The sequence below is a fragment of the Physeter macrocephalus genome, chromosome 11, assembly GCF_002837175.3.
Source record: "Physeter macrocephalus isolate SW-GA chromosome 11, ASM283717v5, whole genome shotgun sequence".
NCBI lineage: Eukaryota > Metazoa > Chordata > Mammalia > Artiodactyla > Physeteridae > Physeter > Physeter macrocephalus.
The window spans coordinates 20,878,835-20,904,388 of NC_041224.1; the positions used below are offsets into that span (position 1 = coordinate 20,878,835).

At 33.4% G+C, this 25,554-nt stretch overlaps 1 protein-coding gene across 1 annotated transcript in view; it reads right to left on the reverse strand.

Moving 5' to 3' along the window:
* The window catches only part of MALRD1 (MAM and LDL receptor class A domain containing 1), a 653,641-nt gene that overhangs the window by 357,199 nt on the left and 270,888 nt on the right, over positions 1–25,554 (reverse strand). Inside the window, exons 25-26 of the mRNA XM_024129703.1 lie at positions 7,672–7,919; positions 3,815–4,106 (exon numbers count right to left, since the gene is read on the reverse strand). Coding sequence (XP_023985471.1) covers positions 3,815–4,106; positions 7,672–7,919 — 540 coding nt within the window. The remainder of the gene's footprint in view (positions 1–3,814; positions 4,107–7,671; positions 7,920–25,554) is intronic.

A 25,554-nucleotide genomic window follows, 5' to 3' on the forward strand; every position in this document is an offset into this window, starting at 1 on the left:
CAGACCAATCACAAGCACTGAAATTGAAACTGTAATTAAAAATCTTCCAACAAACAAAAGCCCAGGACCAGATGGCTTCACAGGCGAATTCTAGCAAACATTTAGAGAAGAGCTAACACCTTCCATCTCAAACTCTTCCAAAATATAGCAGAGGGAGGAACACACCCAAACTCATTCTATGAGGCCACCATCACCCTGATACCAAAACCAGACTAAGATGTCACAATAAAAGAAAACTACAGGCCAATATCTCTGATGAATACAGATGCAAAAATCCTCAACAAAATACTAGCAAGCAGAATCCAACAGCACATTAAAAGGATCATACACCATGATCAAGTGGGCTTATCCCAGGAATGCAAGGATTCTTCAATATACTCAAATCAATCAATGTGATATACTATATTAACACATAGAAGGCTAAAAACCATATGATAATCTCAATAGATGCAGAAAAAGCTTTCGACAAAGATCAACACCCATTTATGATAAAACGTCTCTAGAAAGGAGGCATAGAGGGAACTTACCTCAACATAATAAAGGCCATATATGACAAACCCACAGACAACATCATTCGCAGTGGTGAAAAACTGAAGCCATTTCCTCTAAGATCAGAAACAAGACAAGATTGCCCACTCTCACCACTATTATTCAACATAATTTTGGAAGTTTTAGCCACAGCAATCAGAGAATAAAAAGAAATAAAAGGAATCCAAATCAGAAAAGAAGTTATACTGTCACTGTTTGCAGATGATATGATAGTATACATAGAGAATCCTAAAGACACTACCAGAAAACTACTAGAGCTAATTAATGAATTTGGTAGAGTAGCAGGATACAAAATTAATGCACAGAAATTTCTTGCATTCCTATACACTAATGATGAAAAATGTGAAACAAAAATTAAGTAAACGTTCCCATTTACCATTGCAACAAAAAGAATAAAATACATCTTTCACAATTTGTATGGAAACACAAAAGACCCTGAATAGCCAAAGCATCTTGAAAAAGAAAAACAGAGCTGGAGGAATCAGGATCCCTGACTTCAAGCTCTACTACAAAGCTACAGTAATCAAGACAGTATGGTACTGGCACAAAGACAGAAATACAGATCAGTGGAATAGGATAGAAAGCCCAGAGATAAACCCATGTACATATGGTCACCTTATCTTTGATAAAGGAGGCAAGAGTATACAATGGAGAAAAGACAGCCTCTTCAATTAGTGGTACTGGGAAAACTGGACAGCTACATGTAAAAGAAAGAAATTAGAACACTTCCTAACACCATACACAAAAATAAACTCAAAATGGTTAAAGACCTAAATGTAAGGCCAGACACTATAAAACTCTTAGAGGAAAACATAGGCAGAACACTCTATGACATAAGTCACAGCAAGATCCTTTTTGACCCACATCCTAGAGAAATGGAAATAAATACAAAAATAAACAAATGGGACCTAATGAAAATTCAAAGCTTTTGCACAGCAAAGGAAACCATAAACAAGATGAAAAGACAACCCTCAGAATGGGAGAAAATATTGGCCAATGAAACAACTGACAAAGGATTTATCTCCAAAATATAAAAGCAGCTCATGTAGCTCAATATCAAAAAAATAAACAACCCAATCCAAAAATGGGCAGAAGACCTAAATAGACATTTCTCCAAAGAAAATATACAGATTGCTAACAAACACGTGAAAATATGCTCAACATCACTAATCATTAGAGAAATGCAAGTCAAAACTACAACAAGGTATCACCTCACACCAGTCAGAATGGCCATCATCAAAATATCTACAAACAGTAAAGGCTGGAGAGGGTGTCAAGAAAAGGGAACCCTCTTGCACTGTTGGTGGGAATGTAAATTGATACAGCCACTACAGAGAACAGTATGGAAGTTCCTTAAAAAACTAAAAATAGAGCTACCATATGACCTAGCCATCCCACTACTGGGCATATACCCTGAGAAAACCATAATTCAAAAAGAGTCATGTACCACAGTGTTCATTGCAGCTCTATTTATAATAGCCAGGACATGGAAGCAACCTAATTGTCCATCGACAGATGAATGGATAAAGAAGATGTGGCACATATATACAATGGAATATTACTCAGCCATAAAAAGAAATGAAATTGAGTTATTTGTAGCAAGGTTGATGAACCTAGAGTCTGTCATACAGAGTGAAGTAACTCAGAAAGAGAAAAACAAATACTGTATGCTAACACATATATATGGAGTCTAAAAAAAAAATGGTTCTGATGAACCCAGGAGCAGTACCAGAATAAAGACACAGATATAGAGACTGGACTTGAGGACATGGGGTGGGGGAAGGTAAGCTGGTACGAAGTGAGAGAACAACACTGACTTATATACATTACCAAATGTAAAATAGATAGCTAGTGGGAAGTAGCTGCATAGTACAGGGAGATCAGCTCGGTGCTTTGTGACCACCTAGGGGGTGTGATAAGGAGGGTGGGAGGGAGACTCAAAAGGGAGGGGATATGGGGATATACGTTTGCATATAACTGATTCACTTTGTTATACAGCAGAAACTAACACAACGTTGTCCAGCAATTATACTCCAATAAAGATGTTAAAAAAGAAAAAGAAAGTAGATTAGTCTGAGGTATCTGAAATGCTTTTACATTAAATTCACGTAAGTATACTTATCCCTCAACAGAGTCTTGAAATGTTTCTCTTCCTCTGTACTATTCCATATAGTGCTGGAAACATCAGGCAAGGACCCTGGCTTAACTATGTGTCAATGGGAAAATATTTATCTAGAAACCTACTCTTAACCAAATTAAAACACTCTCTTGAAAATGTATGAGGAAATTATGGCAGAATTGGCAGTGTTCCCCATCCCACCCACCATGTTAAAAGTCAGTACAAACAAATTAGTTCATTCTTCTTAAAGCACTTTTGTTTTTGTTAATTACAAGATATAATTTATATACAAAATGAATGGCACTTTTATTTTCTACTCCAAACGCATGGTTTAAATATTAATATATGTCATATTATCAACTGATAAAATTTGTTTTTGTTTTTGTTTTTCTGCCACACCATGCAGCATGTGGGAGCTTAGTTCCCAGGCCAGGGATCGAACCCATGGCCCCTACATTGAGAGTGCAGAGTCTTAACCACTGGACTTCCAGTGAAGTCCCAGAATTTGTTCTTTTGTCATTTTAACACTATATACTTCATTTTCATCTCATCCTCTAATATTTTATGAATTAATGCTACTTGCTATTTCCACTTCTTACAATATTGTCACTGTATGTATTATATTGGACATCTACCAATAATCTAATTATTTAGACAAATTACCCCTAAATTTTTAGGTGAATGGATGGACATATTCAATCATCTAAACTATTTAAATATATAAACTCAACATTCAAATGAGTAAAGTATTGGTCTAAAAAGAATAAAGTAAATAACATAACCACAGTAACATCTAATTAAAATTGAGTAAGTCTGTTCTTGATGTTCTTATACTGTATTAAGAGTGAATTGATATTTACTAAGGACTGAATTCTGAATCAGACTGAAAACAAGGGAGTCTTAGTTTATTGATCTAAGAAGAAATTGACTAAACTACGAACTGGGTAACTGGTAAATATACCAAAGCTTGGAGAAATGTTGGAAGACAAGTTTATGAGTAAAGCCTTGAAAGATAACATATTAGATTCAAAAAGATTTTTCCTTATGAAAACAATGATTTACTAGGTGTTTATGTCACTTCTTTCCATTTCCTTCCTTCCCACCTACCACTCTGTAAAAGCACCACACAAACAAATTAAAATGTACCTGCTGGAAGAGGCACTTTGAGTTCCTCTGTCATGGAGTGATGGAATGATAGACAGTTCTTTGTAAGCACAATGTCATCCAGTGCAATATCTCCATGGTGGCCTTTCCCAACTCTGCCTTCAAATTGGAGTTGGAAGTCTTCATCACCAGACAGGGATAATTCTTCCCGCTGCCAGAAATTGCCTTGTTCTACAGTGAGGTTAAGTAGGACCTTCGTTTGGTTTGAGACTGATACCTGGATCAAAGTGAGTGCTCCAATGCCATGTCCATACATGTGATAATGAAAAATTACCTGTAACCAAGAATCAGAATATTATATATAATTAGTACAATTAATTTCACCTTATTTTCAATTATATCATATTGTCCTCTCCTTTTTTAACAGATTCCTGAAGGAAAATTAGATCTGTATGTTCTACTGCTCTGTGAGTACTCTACCAGTGAATGAAGCTAGGCCAGCCTTAAATCATATGTTGCAAAACATGGAAAATAGTACAATAAGGATCAAATAGAAACTTGAAAAACGAGCAGAGTTCACTTGCTTTCTGTGACTTATAAAAGTAGGATTCCTCCAAAAACTCTTAAGATCCACTGTCAAAGGAATAAAAATATCATTAAAAAGTGATGTATTATATAGAAAGACTTTTTATGATTAAGAAATATCAGGTACTAAAGAAAATCATTTCTAATCTCATGAAACTTAAATCATTTTCTTCAAAATAGCAGAGTACTTTATTGCTTATTCCACCACATCCTTGCACTTGAAACACATTTTTAGTTCTACAAGATACTCAGGGCTGTACTATACATAGCAAAACCACCAGAATAGCAATTTCTAAATTTTACTTGAAATGCTTTAGAAGAGCAGACTTGAGAGTTGTACCCCCAAGTAAAAATTAATGTAAGTATTTCCAGGGATTAACATTTCAATGTTTCAAAGATGTAGTTTACCAGATTTTTAGTGATTGTTACACGGATGGAGAAAGTCAGGGGAAATTCTAGGAGGAAGAAGAATATGAGTTAGGAACAATAGGGACTGAGAGTGTTTTTAAGCTTTTGTCTTGTCTTTTTTATGAATGAGGGAAAAGAGTAATGGTGGGTGATCTTCACACAGGAAAATCACAATTTGGAAAGGCTAGCACTCATGGATATTATATTCTAGAGAAAGAAAAATGAATGTGTTTAAAGGGTAAAGAATGTGATTAGACAATATATGCAATCATACTTCAAAGAGCACCAAGAAGAGCTAAGCCATGTAAGTAACTCTATGCAAATTTCCTAGCTGATGAATAATACCTGAATTTCAGGTATTATTCTATGATCCAAAAATGTTTCTTCTATTGAGTAACCCATTACTGTTGGAAAACATGAGCTCTATGACCACTTTGGCTTGTTTGGGGAGGACTGGTCAAACCTGAGTGTCACAAAGTGAGAAACACATAGAGTCTGAGGCCAGCCTCTTGAGCAGCGTCAATGGGCAAGAGAGGAAACCACCCAACAGGTATAGCACACGTCTGTCTGGAGCCCTTGCAGTCATAGGTGTGGTCTTCCCAGTATTCTCCCTTGTTTTGTCTTCTTATTTGCACAGAAAGCATAAGGCATATGTTTTATGTCACAATAAATATTCCTTATCTTCTTGAGGCCATTTTCTGAATGATGCCATTGGGTCAACATGCAAACAAGCATCTAAATACTCCATTTCTACAGAGAACACTTGATGACAATGTAACCTAATCACAGGGCAACATGAGTGAATAAAAATCTCTTAAGTATTAAATTCTTCTAAGGAGGCATTTTCACTGGAAATTTCAGTTACTCAGAGGTTTGATCTCTACCCTCATCAATCTATGTCTGCATCCCTTCCTGCCTCCCACCCATCCCTCAAAAGGAAGAAAAATCTCCAATTTGATTTTTTCTGCCTGAAGTTTTCCACAGGGTCAAGTGACAGAAAGGATTTTCATGAAAATATGGAAGGTCACTCTGCTTACCTGATAAACAAATTTTTATATATGAGAGACCCAATCATTCCCAGCATGACCTTTGCTTACTTCTTTGTATTCAATCTATATCATAAATATTCATAAAATGAACCATTCATCATTAATTTTTTGACATTTCTCCTAGGCATACTTCATTATTCTCACACAGGTGTTTTAAACAGTGGGAACTATAGTGCTGGGACCAGGGAAAAATAGAGATGAATGAGATCCTTAGTAACTACAGTATGAAAAAAAAAAAAATCTTTTGAACATTCTTAGAGGAAGTCTAAAAAGAAAAGCTAAGGAGTCTGTTTTTGATGTCTTCCAAATTACTCAATACTTTCTTGAAAATAAATCCCAGCATACCAGATTTTATATATGTTGAGTCTATATCTATAAATCTATATACCCATAGATACCCTAATTTGCAAATTAGTTCTAGTGTTAGAAAGCTGATTAAAAATTAAATATGAAATATATACAATTTCAATTTGACTTCTTTGCTTTTCTAAAACTCAACGTTTGCCAAACTAATTAAATAAAGTTTAATATAATTGTGTATGATTCATTACATCCATTCTGGACTGTTGACTGAGTTACGTCTTTAAAACTCTGAGCGTGTCACTTTCTTGCAGAAAATCTATGAAATTTGCCTGAAGAGAGAAGAGAGATGTGATTATTCCCTGAGAATTAAACTATGAAATCAATTTAAGATGACACAGAAAAGCTCCTAACACAAACTAAAGGTTTAACATGTATTAAGACTGGGAAAATGGTAGGACGTGATGGATGGTCAGTATAAAACAGAGGAACAAACATCGGTAATAAGTACAGGTACAGCTGGGGAGCCTTTGAGCAAAGATTTAATATGTCCCCTTCTGGGGTTAGGGCTCTCTATTGTGGAGACAGATACACAAGAATATTACAATTTGAAGATAATAAAGATTTAAATCATGTTATTGTCTCCCAGCCTGATTCTTTGATCGTCTAGCAACTTTCTGAATATAATTTGTTTTCCTTTCAGTGTTCAGACATTGCGGAATACACCAGTCAGAATACATGTGTTCAGAGCTTATGGAGATTGCATTTCTTGCCGTAAATATAAATAAATGGCAAATTTATTCACGCATTAATCTCTTATAAGCAAGATTCTGTGAAGTCATCTGTGAGTGCTTAATTTATATGTAAAGATAAATTTAGCCCCTAGCCTAGCTGACTCAAATCCTTTGGGGAATAAAAATAGACAATCATGCAAACAATAAATAAAGTGAAGGTCCTTGCAAATGCATAGTCATCATATGAAGATCCATACAACTCTATTTATACTTTTAACACTCTCTAAATGTTTTCTTCAAATTTCCACAGCATAATGGCCAAACCATTTTTTCTTCCTGCCCCTAGAAATTCTATTTTTTAAAAGGTCAATTTCAGCCTTTCCTTTTCCATGAAGACGTCTTCAACCATTTTATCATGGTGCCAACTATGACTCATATTAGTTCTTGGAAATATTTAACTTTATACTATTTCTCATTGTTTAATTCTCTTTCTTATGGTGAAATTACCATAATTCCAATAAGTACCAAGTTCCCTGAGTGGACACAACTGATATTTTACTTCTTGTGTTCTACCCATGGTTATGGATAATAACCATGACATTTTCCAATGGTTTCCAAAATTCCTTATCTATGGAACTTATCCACAGGATAAATTCTTCCAACAGCTCTAAGGATCCTTCCCTTTCACCCTTACTTCACTTTCTACATATTCCAAGTTGAACACATTCAAACTCATTTGTTGGTCTGGTGCTGGCCATTTCATTTTCTGTACTTAACTCCATCAGAAGTTGTTCATAATATTTCTGGGGTTTTTCTCCCATACCTTGCAGTTTTTGCTTCTTCTGCTTATGACTGGGCTTGAAATTCTGGCTGCTCTCATGGGCTGCTGCGGGAACAAGCTCTTTATAAAGATGTAATGACCAGATGAATTTCGCAAGGTGTGATCAGCAGCTGGCTCTGTGCCTGAGGCAGGGATGCTGCTAGCCTTCAGGTTCCAGTCAAAGTCGTCATCCTGCTCCTGCTTCCAGGAACAAAGATCAAACTCAAAATCACAGCACCCGCTGGAGGTACCTGGAAAACATTTTCCAATTTATGGTGGAGAGAAAAAGGAAATTAGTAGATAAAGCATGCAATCACAAATTACAGTAATCTTATTAAACACACTCATGTTTCAGGATCTTTGAACTTGCTACTCTCTCTGCCTGGATTCTTTCCCAAATGGCCTGTCCACTCACTTCTATCAGATCTGTATTTGAGCATCACCTTCTCAGTGGGTCCTTATTTATCAGTGTACGTAAAATCTCCTATCCTCAACTCTGTCCTGCTTCACTTGTTTATTTTTATTGGGGGCACTTTTCTAACACATTATATGTTTCACCTACTTATTTGTTGTCTTCCCCCACTCCTCACTCATCAGAATGCATGTGTTAGAAAGGAGAGAATTTGCTCAGTTTTGTTGTTATATTCCCAGTGCCTGGCAAATAATTGCTCAATTTGCTGAATAAATAAATGAACTTTTAAAAAAGAAAAAAAATACAGTAATCTTATGTGGCTTTTATATATAGAATGGATAAACAAGGTCCTACTCTAGAGCACAGAGAACTATATTCAATATCCTGTGACAAACTATAATGGAAAAGAATATAAAAAAGAATGTATATATATGTATAATGGAATCACTTTGCTGTACAGCAGTAATTAACACAACATTGTAAATCAACAATACTTCTATTAAAAAATTGAAAAATTTGCAGTAATCCTGCCACATCATGTAATGTTAGAAACCTTACAATATTATCCTGACAGCAACATTAAAATAGAATAGTTTAGTTTGTTGCACACAGCTATTTCCATGGCTCAATTAAGTTTATTTCTTCAATAGTCTGGTCCCTGTGTCAAAATACATGAGAAAATATCCCAGCATTACACACATTTCCTCCTGCAAACACCTATTTGGTCAATGTAATTTATTTCTTCTCTCTTCTCATCTTTGCTTCTCAGATCTTGGTAGGGAATTTAGCAAGTTTATTATTCTGCAACACAGCTTAGCTGGGAAATACTTCCTAAAGCCGAAGTTATTAATCATTGTAATTATTTTTTAAAACATAGACTTATTTTAGAGATAAGAAAACTGTGAAACAGAAAAGGTTAAAACTGTAATGATTTAATTTATTATAATAAGTTGCAGAAATTAAATATGTTGAGTTACATTAAATATCAACTATCTCCCAGGTATTTAAAAAATATTTTATTATTAACATTGCTTAAGTTTTTCTTCCATTTCCAGGATAGTAAGAATTCTGAGTCCAACTATGTCCTTATTGATTTTCTGCCTGCTGGATGTATCCATTTCTGATAGTGGGGTGTGAAAATCTCCAACTATGATAATGGATTCATCTCTTTTCCTTGCAGTTCTAGAAGTTTTTTATGTCATACAGGTTGACATTCTGTTGTTAGGTACATACACGTTAGGGATTGTCGTGTCTTCTTAAAAAAGTGACCCCTTTACTGTTGTGTAATGCCCTTATTTATCCCTGATAATGTTCCTTGCTTTGAAGTCTGTTCTGTCTGAAATTAAAATAGCTATTCCTGCTTTCTTTCAATTCATGTAAGCATGGTATATATTTCTGCATACGTTTACCTTTAACCTATAAATATCTTTATATTCAAAGTGGGTTTCTTGTAGACCACATGTATTTGGGTCCTATTTTCTATTAAACTGTTAATTCAGTTTTTAAATTACATTTGAAACTTATTTTGAAAATTTACTCTGTCCTAAAATAGACTGTAATTCCTACAACCTCTTTTAGTTCAGAATACTAAAGTTCTTCTAAGTAGCCTCTCAAAGGACTGGGAAGTAAATCTCACTAAAATAATAATGAACCCCAACTCACCATCTTGTTTATAATCTGAACTCTTATCTTGGTTAAGAATATAAAATGAAGTAACTAATTCAGTTGCCCTTATGTTGGAAAATTTAGCAGCCCATGAGGACCAGATTGCCATATAGACCAGCATCTAGAAAGGCCATTTGTATAAGGAAATGATGTGTGTTGCTGAAAAACAGATTTGTTAAAAAAAAAAAAATCGTACAAATACTGCTACATGAATCTCTATAGTGTAAATCATATTTTTGCTTTTGATATTTACTATAGTTTTGAAGATATATTTCCTTGGAAAGTTTAATTCTAAAATATCAGTGGAGGAAAACACAGCAAGCAGGCCTAAGTTGTTTGAATTTCACATCACTATGGTAAGAGGGAGCAACTTATAATTTCATTTTCTACTATTTCCCACAGGTGCCATGCGAGACAAGTAGCAAATAGTCTTCTGTGCAGATGCCAATTCCGGGCATTTCATGGAGCAATTAATGCCAGTGCCAGACAGGTGTGCCATCAGGAAGAAAATGATCCCTTTGTCTACAGCTGTATCATCAATCAAACCAGTTTCTCCCTTTCCAAATGCTATAATTTTTCCATCGATCAATATCTTTATAAGTATAAAAATGTTTCATTTAAAACAGACATAATTTTGAAAGAACACAACCTAATGCCTTTTAAGATCCTACCATCAAATTTTTAAAAGATATCATTCTATTCATTTATTCATTTCATATAAAATTTTTATTTTTCAAATTGATAGAGTTTCTGTAAAAGAGTGTATGTTATAGGTGTACAATATAGTGATTCACAATTTTTAAGTTATACTCCATTTATAGTTATTATAAAATATTGGCTGTATTCCCTGTGTTGTATAATATATCCTTGTAGCTTATTTTACACCTAATAGCTTGTACCTCTGACTCCCCTACCCCTAAATTGCCCCTCTCCCCTTCCCTCTCCCCACTGGTAACAACTAGTTGGTTCTCAGTATCTGTGAGTCTTCTTCTTTTTTGTTTTACTCACTAGCTTGTCGTAGTTTTTAGATTCCACATGTAAGTGATATCATGCAGTATATCTTTCTCTGTCTGACTTATTTCATTTAGCATAATGCCCTCCAAGTCCATCCATGTTACTGCAAATGGCAAAATTTCATTCTTTTTTATGGCTGAGTAGTATTACATTGTGTGTGTGTATGTGTGTGTGTATACCACATCTTCTTTATCCATTCATCTGTTGATGGACACTTAGGTTGCTTCCATATCTTAGCAACTGTAAATAATGCTGCTATGAACATTGGGGTGCATGTATCCTTTTGAATTAGTATTTATTGAGCATATTCTATAAATAAAGCACATTTAAGAAAATGGGAAACTGCCTGGAAACAGGGCTTCTGTGTATTGAGCATAATGTATATCAGGGCCTGAGTAGTCTCTTCATATGTTTTATTTCACTTAATTCCCACATCTCTACATAATTGTTACTGTTCTTACTTTGGTTTAAGAGACAGCTGGAGTTCAGAGTTAAAGTACTTTGCTCAGTATTACCCTGTAAGTAGCAGAACGATGAGTTGAAGAATGATATGACACAGACCCTGTACCAGTACTCCCCTTTATAATGCGGTATGCAGCAGTTGGGGATGGCGGCTGCAATAAAATAAATCTACAAATAATGAAGGATAAGAAAATGCATATGTCTATAAAGAAATGCTCTAAAAGACCTCCTCCTCTAGGGTAGGTAGCTACATGAAGATGGCAGTCATCCAGTTTGGCTTGATTCTTCTTGAGGTGGCATGATGTCATTCATCACTTCTTTTAACTCTGTTCATATGAATATGAACGTTCTATGGATGTCAGTTTGTTGTGCAAAGGAAGAATGTTCTTCAAACTTGCTAAGAGAATAGAATATGATAAATCCTATAAATTATATCTCTCTCTGAGAGATTTAAAAATACATTAGCGTATTAAAGCTTCCATGAATTCCAACAGTATAGAAACTATTTCTTTATACAACAAGTATATTCCCAATTTATTTGACTAAGGAAACTTTTTACTTACTTGTTTATTAGAACTATGAACATCTTTAGATTACTACACTACTGATAATGCACAGAGCAAGTTCACAAATCCTAATTAAAAACAAACTAGCAAAAAGCATAATTAGAGAAGTTCATTTCCATCAGTTCTGAGTGGGGCACTTTTCTAGCTATGTGGCTTTGGGAATTGTATTCATTTCTTAGGGCTGTTGCAACAAAGTACAACAAACGGGGTGGCTTTAAACAACAGAAATGTATTCTCTCTCAGTTGTTCAGGCTAAAGATCTGAAATCAAGGTATCAGCAGTACCATGTTCACCCTACCGGCTCTAGGGGAGAATCCTTCCTTACCTGTTTCTTGCTACTGGTGGTTACTGGCAATCTGAGCATTCCTTGGTTTGTCCACACCACTCCAGTCACATGGCATTTGCCCTGTGTGTTATCACATCGTTTTCCCTCTGGGTGTCTCTGTTCATATTTCTTCTTATAAGGACACCAATCATTGGGTCTGAACCCACCTAATCCAATATGACTTCACTTTAATTCATTACATCTGCACAGACCCTGTTACCAAATAAGGTGACATTCACAGGTTCTAGTTGCAATTTAGGGGGGTACGCTATATAACTCAGTACTGGAATGTTTAATTTTTTAAAGTAAATCTCTTGGGCTTTTAAGGTATATAATCATATCATTAGAAAATAATTATAAATTGCTAAGAGAGAAGATCTTAAAAGTTCTCATCACAAAAAAAATATTTGTAACTATGTATGAGGATGGATGTTAACTAGACTTACTGTGGTAATCATTTTGCAGTATATACTCATATTGAATCCTTATGTTGTATACCTGAAACTAATATAATGTTATATGTCAATTATAATACAATAAAAAAGAAAATAAATATAATTTGGTACTCCTTTATTTCATTTTATGTCTTACATATCAACCACGACCACAAAAAGAATACAAATAGTAATATAGTGTCAAATAGTTCTCGACATGATCATGATTTTAATGGGAATACTTCCATTGTTTCCTTCTTTAATTTGATATATCATTTTAAATATGTTAAAGTAATACCATTCTATGTATATTATAATAAATGGTTGTTAAATTTAAGTGAATATTTTCAGAACCTATCAGTTTATTGTGACACGTTTCAGTGACTTATTTGGTTACATGAACAGTTGTTACTTTAAAATATCCTTAAAATGTTGCAAGATCCTCATCTCAAAGCAGATGATGTAATTATTACATTACTGAATTGAGTTTGCTCATATTTTAAGTTTTGCACATTTATATTCACAGGGAATTTTAACTATAGTTTTCATACTTTTCTAATTTCTGGAGGCTTCATTGTCAGTGATACATTAGTTTCATAAAATAAATTCTATCATTTCATATGGTTAGAATAGTTTCTTTGGACATTATCAGTTCATCAAAATTTGATAGAACTCAGCAGTATCTATCCCAGGAGACAAAATTGGAGGACGTTTCTTGATAACTTTATTTGATAGTTAATTGTCTATTCAGGTTTTCTCCTTCATTAGTTTGATTTTGGTCATTTTTCTCCTAAAAAATTAACCATTTCATTGACATCTCCAAACTAGTGCAGTTATTGGTCTCCATATACTTATTAATTCCCCTTTAGCAAACCTGCATTTGTGTTTTTCCTTTTTTAAAATTAAAAAATTGGAGTTTTGTCTATTTTTAAAAATAACATACTCTTGTATTTATCATTTGAATTGCTTTTGTTTCCACGTTAGTATTTCTTTCTCTTGATTTTCTTAATATGACGTTATTCCTTGTAACATTTTATTTTGAAATAATTTCAAGCTCATAGAAAAGTTGCAAGAATAGTATAAGTATTTTCCATCTATTCTGGAAATTCACAAATATTTCTATTTCCCCATTTGTTCTATCTACATATGGATATACATCTCTATACATGCATTTTCAGAAGGATTTGAAAGTAAATTAGAGATAATCATTTTATCAACACTTTCATGTTTCTTTCCTATAAACAAAGATGTTTCCTTACATAATGACAGCAAAATCGTAGAACCAGAAAATGGGACATTAATATCTAATCCACTGTTCACATTTAAATTTGTCAATTATCCTACCTACTTCCTTTATAGTCCTTGGTTCAGAATCCAATCCAAAATAGACCATACATTATATTAAGTTGTCATGAATCTTTTTCCTCCTTTGCCTGGATATATTCCATGAGGGAAGGCCAGTTATTTTAGCAAGTATTTGAATTTGTGTTTGAGGAAGTCTTATGATTAGATTCAGGTCATGCATTTTAGCAGGAATACCACCGAAGTAAACTTGGATCCTTCTCACACATGGTGTCAGGAGGCATGATATTAATTTGTCCTAATATCCTTGGTGTTCACTTTGAACAACAGGTTAAGGTGGAATCAGTCACATCTCTCTACTAAAAAGTAACTCTTTTTCCTTAAATAATTATTAATTTGTATGCAAATACAGGTGACAATGAAAATATGCTTCCCTTGTCAAATATTTAGCAACTAGTTTTAACTTTCACTAATGATTTCCTTCCTCCCTTCCTCCCTCCCTCCCTCCTTTCCTTTTTTTCTTGTGGTAAGAACACTTAACGTGAGATCTATCCTCTTAACAAAATTGTACATGTATAACACAGTGTTGTTAACTACAGGACCTACGCTGTACAGCAGATCTCTAGAACCTTTTCATCCTAACTGAGACTGTGTACCATTGAATAACAGCTCCCCATTTTCCCTCTCTCCCTAGATCCTGGCAACTACCACTCTACTCTCTGCTCCTATGAGTTTGACTCTAGAAGCTTCATATAAGTGCAGTCATGCAGTGTTTGCCCTTTTGTCACTGTCTTATTTCACTGAGGACATTCCAGGTTCATTCATGTTATCATATATGGTAGGACCTCCTTCTTTTTATGACAGCATAATATTCCACTGTATGTATATACCACGTTTTCTTTATTCATTCATCCATCAGTGTATATTTAGCTTGTGTCGATATCTTGGCTACTGCGAATAATGCCACAATGAACATGGGAGTGCTGATATCTCTTCAAGATCTTTATTTCAATTCTTTTGGATATATACTCAGAAGTAGGATTGCTAGATTATGTGGTCTACCCATTATTTTCTAACAGTTCATTACACGTAAGTTGGTTTTCTAATGTAAAGAAGAGCTTTGCCTTCACTTTATTTAATTAGTTATTTAGTTTTTAATTTATACTTATATTTACATTATTTTCACACTATTCTCAGCCTTAGGGTGAAAGTATTCAATATTTCACTTTAAGTATGATATTAGCTATATGTTCTTCACAGCTCTCCTTCGTCGGTCTGAGAAAGCTCCTTGTTTACAAAAAGTTTTATCACGACAGAGTACTGAATGTTTATTGATGCCTTTCCTGAACCTAAATGAGAAGACCACATGAATTTTCTTTTTTCTGTTAAGGTGTGGATTTTTTTCATTATTTCATTTTTTGAACATTAAGTCAAACATATCCCTTTGTAAAATATATTAAAGATTTTTGCATCTGTGTTCATCAGGGTAATTGATTTCTAAATTTCTTTTCTTATAGCTGCTAGTCTGACTTTGGCATCAGCCTTATACTGGTATCATAAAATGAGTTGGGAAGTGTTCCCATTTCCTAATTTATGTTCTGAGAGTCCTGGGTAAGTTGGTATTATTTTACAAGTTTGATAGATTTCACCCATGAAGTCATCTGAGATTAAATACAGGTATGTGGAAAATGTTTTATTATAAATTCAATTTCTGTAACAGATGTAGTCTTATTCAGATTTGTTTCAGTTTTGTCATTTTAAAGTTTTTGCTCATTTCTTCCAAGCTGTTGATTTTTTTAGGAAAGAAGTTATTATTTATAATAGCTATTCCTTACTATGCTTTTAATGTCAGTAGAGTTTGTGGTGATCTTTACTCTTTTGTTCCTGACATTAGTAAATTGTGTTTTCTGTCTTTAATTTTAATCAGTTTATTCAGGGATTTATTAAATTAATCTTTCAAATAAACAATTTTGGCCTTTTTAATATTCTCCTTTTGTTTAAATATTTATTATTTTTTATTTGTGCCCTAATCTTTACTTTTCCTTCCATATAATTACTTTGTGTTTGATTTCATTGTTTTTTTTTTTTTCAATCTTCTTAATTTGGAAACTCAGATCAATGATTTTTGATCTTCTTGCTTTGTAATATAAATACTTACTGCTATGTATTTCCTTTTAACCACTGATTTAGTAGGAATTCTAACCATATTTTATTCATCTGTGAATTTTAATTATCATTCATTTTGAAATACTTTCCTCTTTATGTTTGTGATTTCTCCTTTGGATGCATTCATTATTTTTCAGTGAGTTATTTCTCTGCCCAAATTTGGACATTTTATAGATATATATTAGTATTGATATATCAATTATGGTGGATCAGATAGCATACTCTGTTAATATTTAATCCTTTGATATTTATTTATACTTGTTTTATGCCTTAGCATGTGATCATTTGGTGTGAACATTCCATTCACACTTGGAAAAGAATGTGTTTACTGAGGAGTAAGCTACAGCTAAATTAGATAAAGGTAGTTGCTAGTACAATTCAGATTTCCTATATCCTTATGAATATCTTTTCTCGGCATTCTGTGAATTCATGAGAGAGGTGACAAAATTTCTGACTACGATTGTGAATTTTTATATTTTTATTTTAGTTCTGTCAGACTTTATTTCAGGCATTTTGAAGCTTTGTTAAAAATACATATTTTTGATTGTTAATGTCTTCTTGATAAATTGACTGCTTTATTATAATGAAATGTCCCTCTACCATTTCTTATGTTCTTTTTCCAAAAGTCTATTTTTATATTAATTTAGAAACTATGAATGCCTTTTATTTGCTTTTTCAAGAGAAATATTTTAAATATAAATTCAGAGATAGGTTAAAAGTGAAAGGATATAAAAGTACACACCAAGCAAACTGTTGTATCGTGTTTTTAAAAAATCTATTCATAAATCTTGGCATTTTAATTGGTGTATTTAGGCTAGTTACATTTGATATAATTAATGTTATTACAAGATTTAGATCATCCATTTATTATTTTTATATACATCCATTTCTTTATTATTATCTTCCTCCTTTTCTGCCTTTTTTGAATATTTTTAGTATTCCACTTTAATTCATTATTGGGTTTTTAGCTATATCTCTTTACATTATATTTTAATAGTTGGTCTAATGATTGTAATATGCCTACTTAAGCATCACAATCAACAGTTAATATTGTTCTTCATGCAAAATTTAAGAGCCTTGGTAAAGTTTAGTTCCATTCACCTCCTGTTAATTGTGCTATTTTGTCATATATATCTACATATGAAATAAAAGCTTCAATACTGTGTATGTCTTCTTTTAAAAAGCATGCCTTTTAAAGAATTTAATGAAAGAAAAGAGAAAATTTAGTCTTGTATATTAACTCACATAATTATAAACTCTTATTCTCTTGATTCCTTCCTGAAGATCAAGTTTCAACCTGGTGTTATTTACTTTCAGCCTGAAAATTATCCATTAGCACTTTTTATAGTGTATGCTGAAGTATGATGGCATCTCTTATTTTCCATTTATCTGAAAATGTTTTATTTTGCCTTAGTTTTGGGAAAATATTTTCACTGGATACAAAATTCTTTGTTGACAAGTCCTCTCTCCAACACCAGTTTAGCATTTTAAATATATTCTTCTAATATCTTTGTGCCTCCATTTTTCTTTTGACAAGAAATAAGCTATCAAGCATATCATTGTTTCATTTTTGTTTAAGTTGTTTTTTACTTTTCTGGTGTCTTTCAAGATTTTCTCTTTTATTTTGGTTTTTATCAGTTGAAATAGAAGGTACTGAGATGTGGTGATCTTCATTTTCTTTGTCCTGATCTTCCTGATCATTTTATTAAAGTTTATGTTTTCCATAAATTTTGAATTTTTTGATAATTATTTATTCAAATTTTTTTCTGTTTACCCCCCCACCTTATGTTCCTTCATTTACATGTATGTAAGAATGTTTTAGTTGCCCTGTGGATCACTAAGGCTCTGATCAATTTATTTTCTTTTTTTTTTTTTCTTAAATAATTAGATAACTTCCATTTAGTAGATCTGTCTTCAAGTTCAGTGATATTTCTCTTGTTGTCTCTAATCTGTCTCTAGGGTCATCCAGTAAATTTTTATTTCAGGTATTCCACTTTTCAATTCTAGAAATTCCCTTTGGTTCTTCCTCCTAGTCTTCTTTATCCTCCTTCTCTTCTTCTTCTCTCTCACTTCCTCCTCCTCTCTCTCTTCCTCTTCATCTTCATTTTTATTTCCTTGCTGAGATCTTCTATATCTGCTTATTCATTATTGTGATATTCTTATTAAGTGCTTGAACACATTTGTAATACCTGCTTTAAATCCACAGTTTACTAAATCTCAGTTTTCCATCATCTTGGAATCAATTTCTATTAATTTTTTTCTCTCAAATATATGTCAAAATTTCCTCTTTCTTGATATGTGTAATTCTTTTTACTTGTATGCTGAAATTGTAGATGATAAATTGTAGCAAATTTGGGTTATGTCATGCTCTTTAAATGTGTGTTATATTTTTTCTCACAGTTTCTGAGAGGTCTTTTTAGTCCAATCAGGCTTAGTTTTATTATTTTTAGTTTAGACCTATCAAAAATTTCAACTTATTCCTAGGTTATGTTGCTTATTAATAAATTGGGTTTTTACTGTAGTATCATTTTAAAGCTTGAAGTGTTTAGTACCATCTCAATTCTGGCTGTGCTGGAATTTTAATGTGTTCCCAAATTGCATGCCTTCTAGAATAACTATTGATCTCTCTCTCTCAGTCCTGCACCATGTCATCTCTCCTAATGGGGTCTCACTCTGTGCATGTACAGTCGAACTCTTAGCCAAGTTAATCCCCATAAAATCTTCTAGAACAGGTGTTTTGCCCAGTTCTCTTTCCTCAGGTATTCAGCCGCTTCAGCAGCCAGTAATTATCTCTCTCTCAGCTTAGTGGCACTGCTACTATTTTGGGGTTCTATCTCTGTTCTGTGGAAGAAAACTTTCATCGTAAGAAACGTGACAGTCAGTGAGTGATCATGGAGGTCAACTTTTGTATTCCTGTCTCTCAAGATCACAGTTCTGTGCTGCCTGTTGTGTAATGCCTGAAAACATTTGCCTCATGTATTACGTCCCACTCTATTGCTCTTGACAAAGAATAAACCCAGCATCAGCTTTTTCTATCATGAATGTATGCATAAGTCCCTCAACATTATTTGATATTCTAATGTCATAAGTTTTCTGATTCTTTTATTAGTAATCTATTGCCATAATAGAAATCTTATGTAATACACTCACATATGGGGGGAGAGAAAGAAAGAAAGAGAGAGAGAGAGAGAGAGAGACTGATTCATATATATATATGTATATATATATGTATGTATATATATACACACACACACACACTTATACATATACACCCCGCAGGGTAAAAGTATGCATGCATCTAATATGTTATGATATCTAACCTTTTCATATTTATTTTCTTCTTTTAAATATACTTTTTATTGTGGTAAATCAAATATTTTTTGTCCTTTATTCTATATTCATTTAAGAGTATAAAATTATGTATCTAATTGACATTTTAGCTTAAACTTTTAAATTAATATTTAGTTTTATATTTTAACTGTATTTTGATCAAATAATATGGATTATACAACTTTTCTATATGGAATGTATTAATGCTTTTATTTATAAGGTCCAAAATTGCACATATATATTTATATATAACTATCATATTTTATTATATATAAATAAATATATCATATTTTATATGATTTATATATATAAATAAAATATATATATTTGTTATATATATATCATATATAATATAACTCTATCATATTTTTCCAAATACTCTATGCCTTTATTATTTATTTACTTTTGCTTATCTTATTAGCAAAAGCTGATAGAGGATTTTGAAATATGATTCAACAACTGGATTTTCATCTTTTTCTTGTACTGCTGTTTTGCTTCATATATTTGGTTATGTCATTTTAAGCAGAAAGCTTAAAACTATATTTTCATTCTAGATTTCACCTTTTAACACTCAATAATTTTGATTCAGAAATTAATGTTTAATTAACTACTCTTTAATTGCATCATAAATCTTTGTCCATGTTTCCAGTCTGTTTATTTTACATCACTAGCTACACTTTTTAGAGTTCACTAACAATACTCTTTTTATATCATGATTTACTAAGTTCTTATGTTTAATTTAGCCTAATTTTAAGTAGCTTAAATATTTTTAACTTTATGAAAGTTATATTTCTTATATATATTAACTATTATTTATATTATATGTATCTATTGTCTATATATATTATATATATGTATTATTTATATTATATATATTCATTGTCATCATCACCAATTACACATAGTATTAATTCTCATCCCCAGTCATATACCTTATTTCCTCTCAGTCTTTTCATTTTATTGAATATTTCTTCTTTGTGCTGAGACAGATTTTCAAATTTGTATTCCTTGGCAACAATTCACTTTTCCATAATGTCATTCCAGCGTAAAATTTCATTTAGGATTGTAATTGCTTTACTTATAATTCTTCTTGTCTTATCTAATTTCATCTTAATCTTTTCTCTCTTATGGTCCTCTTCTCATGTTTCACACAATCCATAATTTCTTATAACATGTTGAATAAACATGACATATATATTTGATTTATCTGGGTAACTGTAATAAATACATTTTATAATTAGGTCCCCCTGACGCTCCTAATTTTTGTTGTTGTTTTGTTGGTTCCCCATTTAAATAATGTTCCAGAGCTGGTTTTTGTCAAAAGATGGAGTGTGTAGCTTTCCTTTGGCTCATTTAATATTATTTGTTCATTTGTGGAAGCCCTTTCTCAGAACTATGCCTAGAGTTCATGCACTGTTCACACTGCAATTTCTAGTACATAGTAGATTATAATTAATGTAATGTTTTATAATAAGGTGGAACTATTTCTTACCCCACTTCCTGGCCTATGACTCTTTAATAAACAGAAACAATCATAACAGCGACAACTCAACAAACCAGAAAACCTACACTTAGAACTTGCACCAATTCCTAGCATGTTCTTGACTGCATCCTTATTCAATTCCTGTATTTTAAATTCAAATGTCAGTCCTCACTAGTCCTGTATGAGTCAAATGCAGACTCTTCACTTATTTTGTCTCTCCCTTCAGGGAATCAATAATTTGGGGATAACAGAAATATAAATAGGTCTTCTTTTGATAAAATTATGGAGGGAAAACTGACTCTTAAGTAATTGGATACTGGTTCATGTTACTAAAAAAATATGTAGTTATCTTTATATTGACGAGTGTAATTCAAAAGCTGTAGATATATAATTTTATTTCTCTTTGTATAGGTAGAGGAAACACATTTGATTTTTTAAAAATATTTAACTGAAGGAAGGTTATGGAGGGTATGTAAATATAAAAGTAGACTGTTTACATTGACTACATTAGCCTGGATAGGCTCAGTGATTGGTAGAAACCAAAATAATGGAATTTTAATATGAAAAAATGGCAAATCCTGCCTTTCAGTTTAAAATGTAAATGGTTGAGACAGGTGTAGGCCAGGGTGACTACAGGTGAGGAAGAGATTTAACACCATTACATGTGAAAAGTAAGGTCAAAACCTATATTCCCCTCACATTCTAACACTGCCAAAGTGATACCAATTACCTTCTTGTTATTAAATATAAAAGAAATTTATTAGGACTTATATTATTTGATGTTTACACACTTGACAATGTCACATATTTCTTTTTAGAATTATAACTTTCCTGACCTTCTGTGACACCAATGTCTGTTCTTTTCTTTTCCTTCAAGGCACTCTACTTCTGTCTGCTTTGTAAGCATCTTTCTCTTAAATATCGGTGTTAGTTGGGGTTCTATTCCTATGCTATTCCTTCGTTTCCCACTGTATCTACCTTCTCTATGTGATATTATCGACTTCATGGATATATATATATATCAATATCAATCAATATATACATGTATCCATTATATATTGATGTTCCCCAATTCTTTTCTTACTTAACATCTTTATTGGAGAATAATTGCTTTACAGTGGTGTGTTAGTTTCTACTGTATAACAAACTGAATCAGCTTTACGTATGCATATATCCCCATATACCCTCCCTCTTGTGTTTCCCTCCTCCCCATCCCACCCCTCTAGGTGGTCACAAAGCACCAAGCTGATCTCCCTGTGCTATGTGGCTGCTTCCCAGTAGCTAACTATTTTACATTTGGTAGTGTATATATGCCCATGCTACTCTCTTACTTCGTCCCAGCTTCAACCTCCCCATGTCCTCAATTCCATTCTCCACGTCTGTGTCTTTATTCCTGTCCTACCCCTAGGTCCTTCAGAACATTTCTTTTTTCTTTTTTTTTTTTTTTTAGATTCCATATATATGTGTTAGCATATGGTATTTGTTTTTCTCTTTCTGACTTACTTCACTCTGTATGACAGACTCTACATCCATCCACCTCACTACAAATAACTCAATTTCATTTCTGTTTATGGCTGAGTAATATTCCACTGTATATATGTGTCACATCTTCTTTATCCATTCATCTGTCAATGGACACTTAGGTTGATTCCATTTTCTGGCTATTGTAAATACTGCTTCAATAAACACTGTGGTATATAACTCTTTTTGTATTACAGTTTTCTAAGGGTATATGCCCAGTAGTGGGATTGCTGGGTCATATGGTAGTGCAATTTTTGGTTTTTTAAGGAAGCTCCATACTGTTCTCCATAGTGGCTGTATCAATTTACATTCCCACCAACAGTGCAAGAGGGTTCCCTTGTCTCCACACCCTCTCCAGCATTTACTGTTTGTAGATTTTTTTGATGATGGCCACTCTGACTGGTTTGAGGTGATACCTCATTGTAGTTTTGATTTGCATTTCTCTAATGATTAGCGATGTTGTGCATCTTTTCATGTGTTTGTTAGCAATCTGTATTTCTTCTGTGGAGAAATGTTTATTTAGGTCTTCTGCCCATTTTTGGATTGGGTTGTTTGTTTTTTTGATATTGAGCTGCATGGGCTGCTGATACATTTTGGAGATTAATCCTTTGTCAGTTGCTTTGTTTACAAATATTTTCTCCCATTCTGAGGGTTGTCTTTTCATCTTGTTTATGGTTTCCTTTGCTGTGCAAAAGCTGTGAAGTTTCATTAGGTCCCATTTGTTTATTTTTGTTTTTATTACCATTTCTCCAGAAGATGGGTCAAAAAGGATCTTGCTGTGATTTATGTCATAGAGTGTTCTGCCTATGGTTTCCTCTAAGAGTTTTATAGTGTCTGGCCTTACATTTAGGTCTTTAATCTATTTTGAGTTTATTTTTGTGTATGGTGTTAGGAAGTGTTCTATTTCCTTCTTTTACATGTAGCTGTCCAGTTTTCCCAGTACCACTTATTGAAGAGACTGTCTTTTTTCCATTTTATATTCTTGCCTCCTTCATCAAAGATAAGGTAACCATATGTGCATGGGTTTATCTCTGGGCTTTCTATCCTGCACCATTGATCTATATTTCTATTTTTGTGCCAGTACCATACTGTCTTGATTACTGTAGCTTTGTACTAGAGTCTGAGGTCAGGGAGACTGATTCCTCCAGCTCCATTTTTCTTTCTCAAGATTGTTTTGGCTCTTCGAGGTGTTTTGTGTTTCCATACAAATTGTGAAAGTTTTTGTTCTAGTTCTGTGAAAAATGCCATTGGTAGTTTGATAGGGATTGCATTGAATCTGTATTGCTTTGGGTAGTATAGTCATTTTCACAATGTTGATTCTTCTAATCCATGAAAATCGCATGTCTCTCCATCTATTTGTATCATTTTTAATTTCTTTCATCAGTGTCTTATAGTTTTCTGCATACAGGTATTTTGTCTCCTTAGGTAGGTTTACTCCTAGGTATTTTACTCTTTTTGCTGCAATGGTAAATGGGAGCGTTTACTTAATTTCTGTTTCAGATTTTTCATCATTAGTGTATAGGAGTGCAAGAGGTTTCTGTGCATTAATTTTGTATCCTGCTACTCTGTGAAATCCATTGATTAGCTCTAGTAGTTTTCTGGTAGCATCTTTAGGATTCTATGTACAGCATCATGTCATCTGTCAACAGTGACAGTTTTATTCTTCTTTTCCGATTTGGATTCCTTTTATTTCTTTTTCTTCTCTGATTGCTGTTGCTAAAACTTCCAAAACATGTTGAATAACAGTGGTGAGAATGGGCATACTTGTCTTGTTTCTGATCTTAGAGGAAACGGTTTCAGTTTTTCACCATTGAGAATGATGTTTGCTGTGGGTTTGTCATATATGGCCTTTATTATATTGAGGTAAGTTCCCTCTATGCCTACTTTCTGGGGACTTTTTATCATAAATGGTGTTGAATTTTGTCAAAATCTTTTTGTGCATCTATTGAGATGATCACATGGTTTTTAGCCTTCTATTTGTTAATATGGTGTATCACATTGATTGATTTGAGTATACCAAAGAATCCTTGCATTCCTGTGATAAACCCCACTTGATCATGGTGTATGATCCTTTAAATGTGCTGTTGGATTCTGTTTGCTAGTATTTTGTTGAGGATTTTTGCATCTATCTTCATCAGAGATATTGGCCTATAATTTTCTTTTATTCTGACCTCTTAGTTTGGTTTTGGTATCAGGGTGACGGTGGCCTCATAGAATGAGTTTGGGAGTGTTCCTCCCTCTGCTATATTTTGGAAGAGTTTGAGATGGAGAGGTGTTAGCTCTTCTCTAAATGTTTGATAGAATTTGCCTGTGAAGCCATCTGATCCTGGGCTTTTGTTTATTGGAAGATTTTTTTTTTTTTTGCGGTATACAGGCCTCTCACTGCTGTGGGCTCTCCTGTTGCAGAGCACAGGCTCCGGACACGCAGGTTCAGTGGCCATGGCTCATGGGCCTAGCCGCTCCATGGCATGTGGGATCTTCCTGGACCGGGACATGAACCCGCGTCCCGTGCATCGGCAGGTGGACTCTCAACCACTGCGCCACCAGGGAAGCCCTGTTGGAAAATTTTTAATCACAGTTTCAATTTCACTGCTTGTCACTGGTCTGTTCATATTTTCTGTTTCTTCCTGGTTCGGTCTTGGAAGGTTGTGCCTTTCTAAGAATTTGTCCTTTTCTTCCAGGTTGTCCATTTTATTGGCATATAGTTACTTGTAGTAATCTCTCATATTCCTCTGTATTTCTGCAGTGTCAGTTGTTACTTCTCCTTTTTCATTTCTAATTCTGTTGATTTGGGTCTTCTCCCTTTTTGTCTTGATGAGTCTGCCCTTCATGTCTTTTTCATTTATTTCTGATCTGATCTTAATGATTTCTTTCCTTCTGCTAACTGTGGGGTATTTTTTGTTCTTCTTTCTCTAATTGCTTTAGGTGTAAGGATAGGTTGTTTATTCGAGATGTTTCTTAATGTAGGATGGTGTTGCTATAAACTTCCCTCTTAGAACTGTCTTTGCATCGCATAGATTTGGGTTGCTGTGTTTTCATTGCCATTTGTTTCTAGGTATCTTTTGATTTCCTCTTTGATTTCTTCAGAGATCTCTTGGTTATTTAGTAGTGTATTGTGTAGCCTCCATGTGTTTGTATTTTTTGCAGATTTTTTTCCTATAATTGATATCTAGTCTCATAGTGTTATGGTCAGAAAAGATACTTGA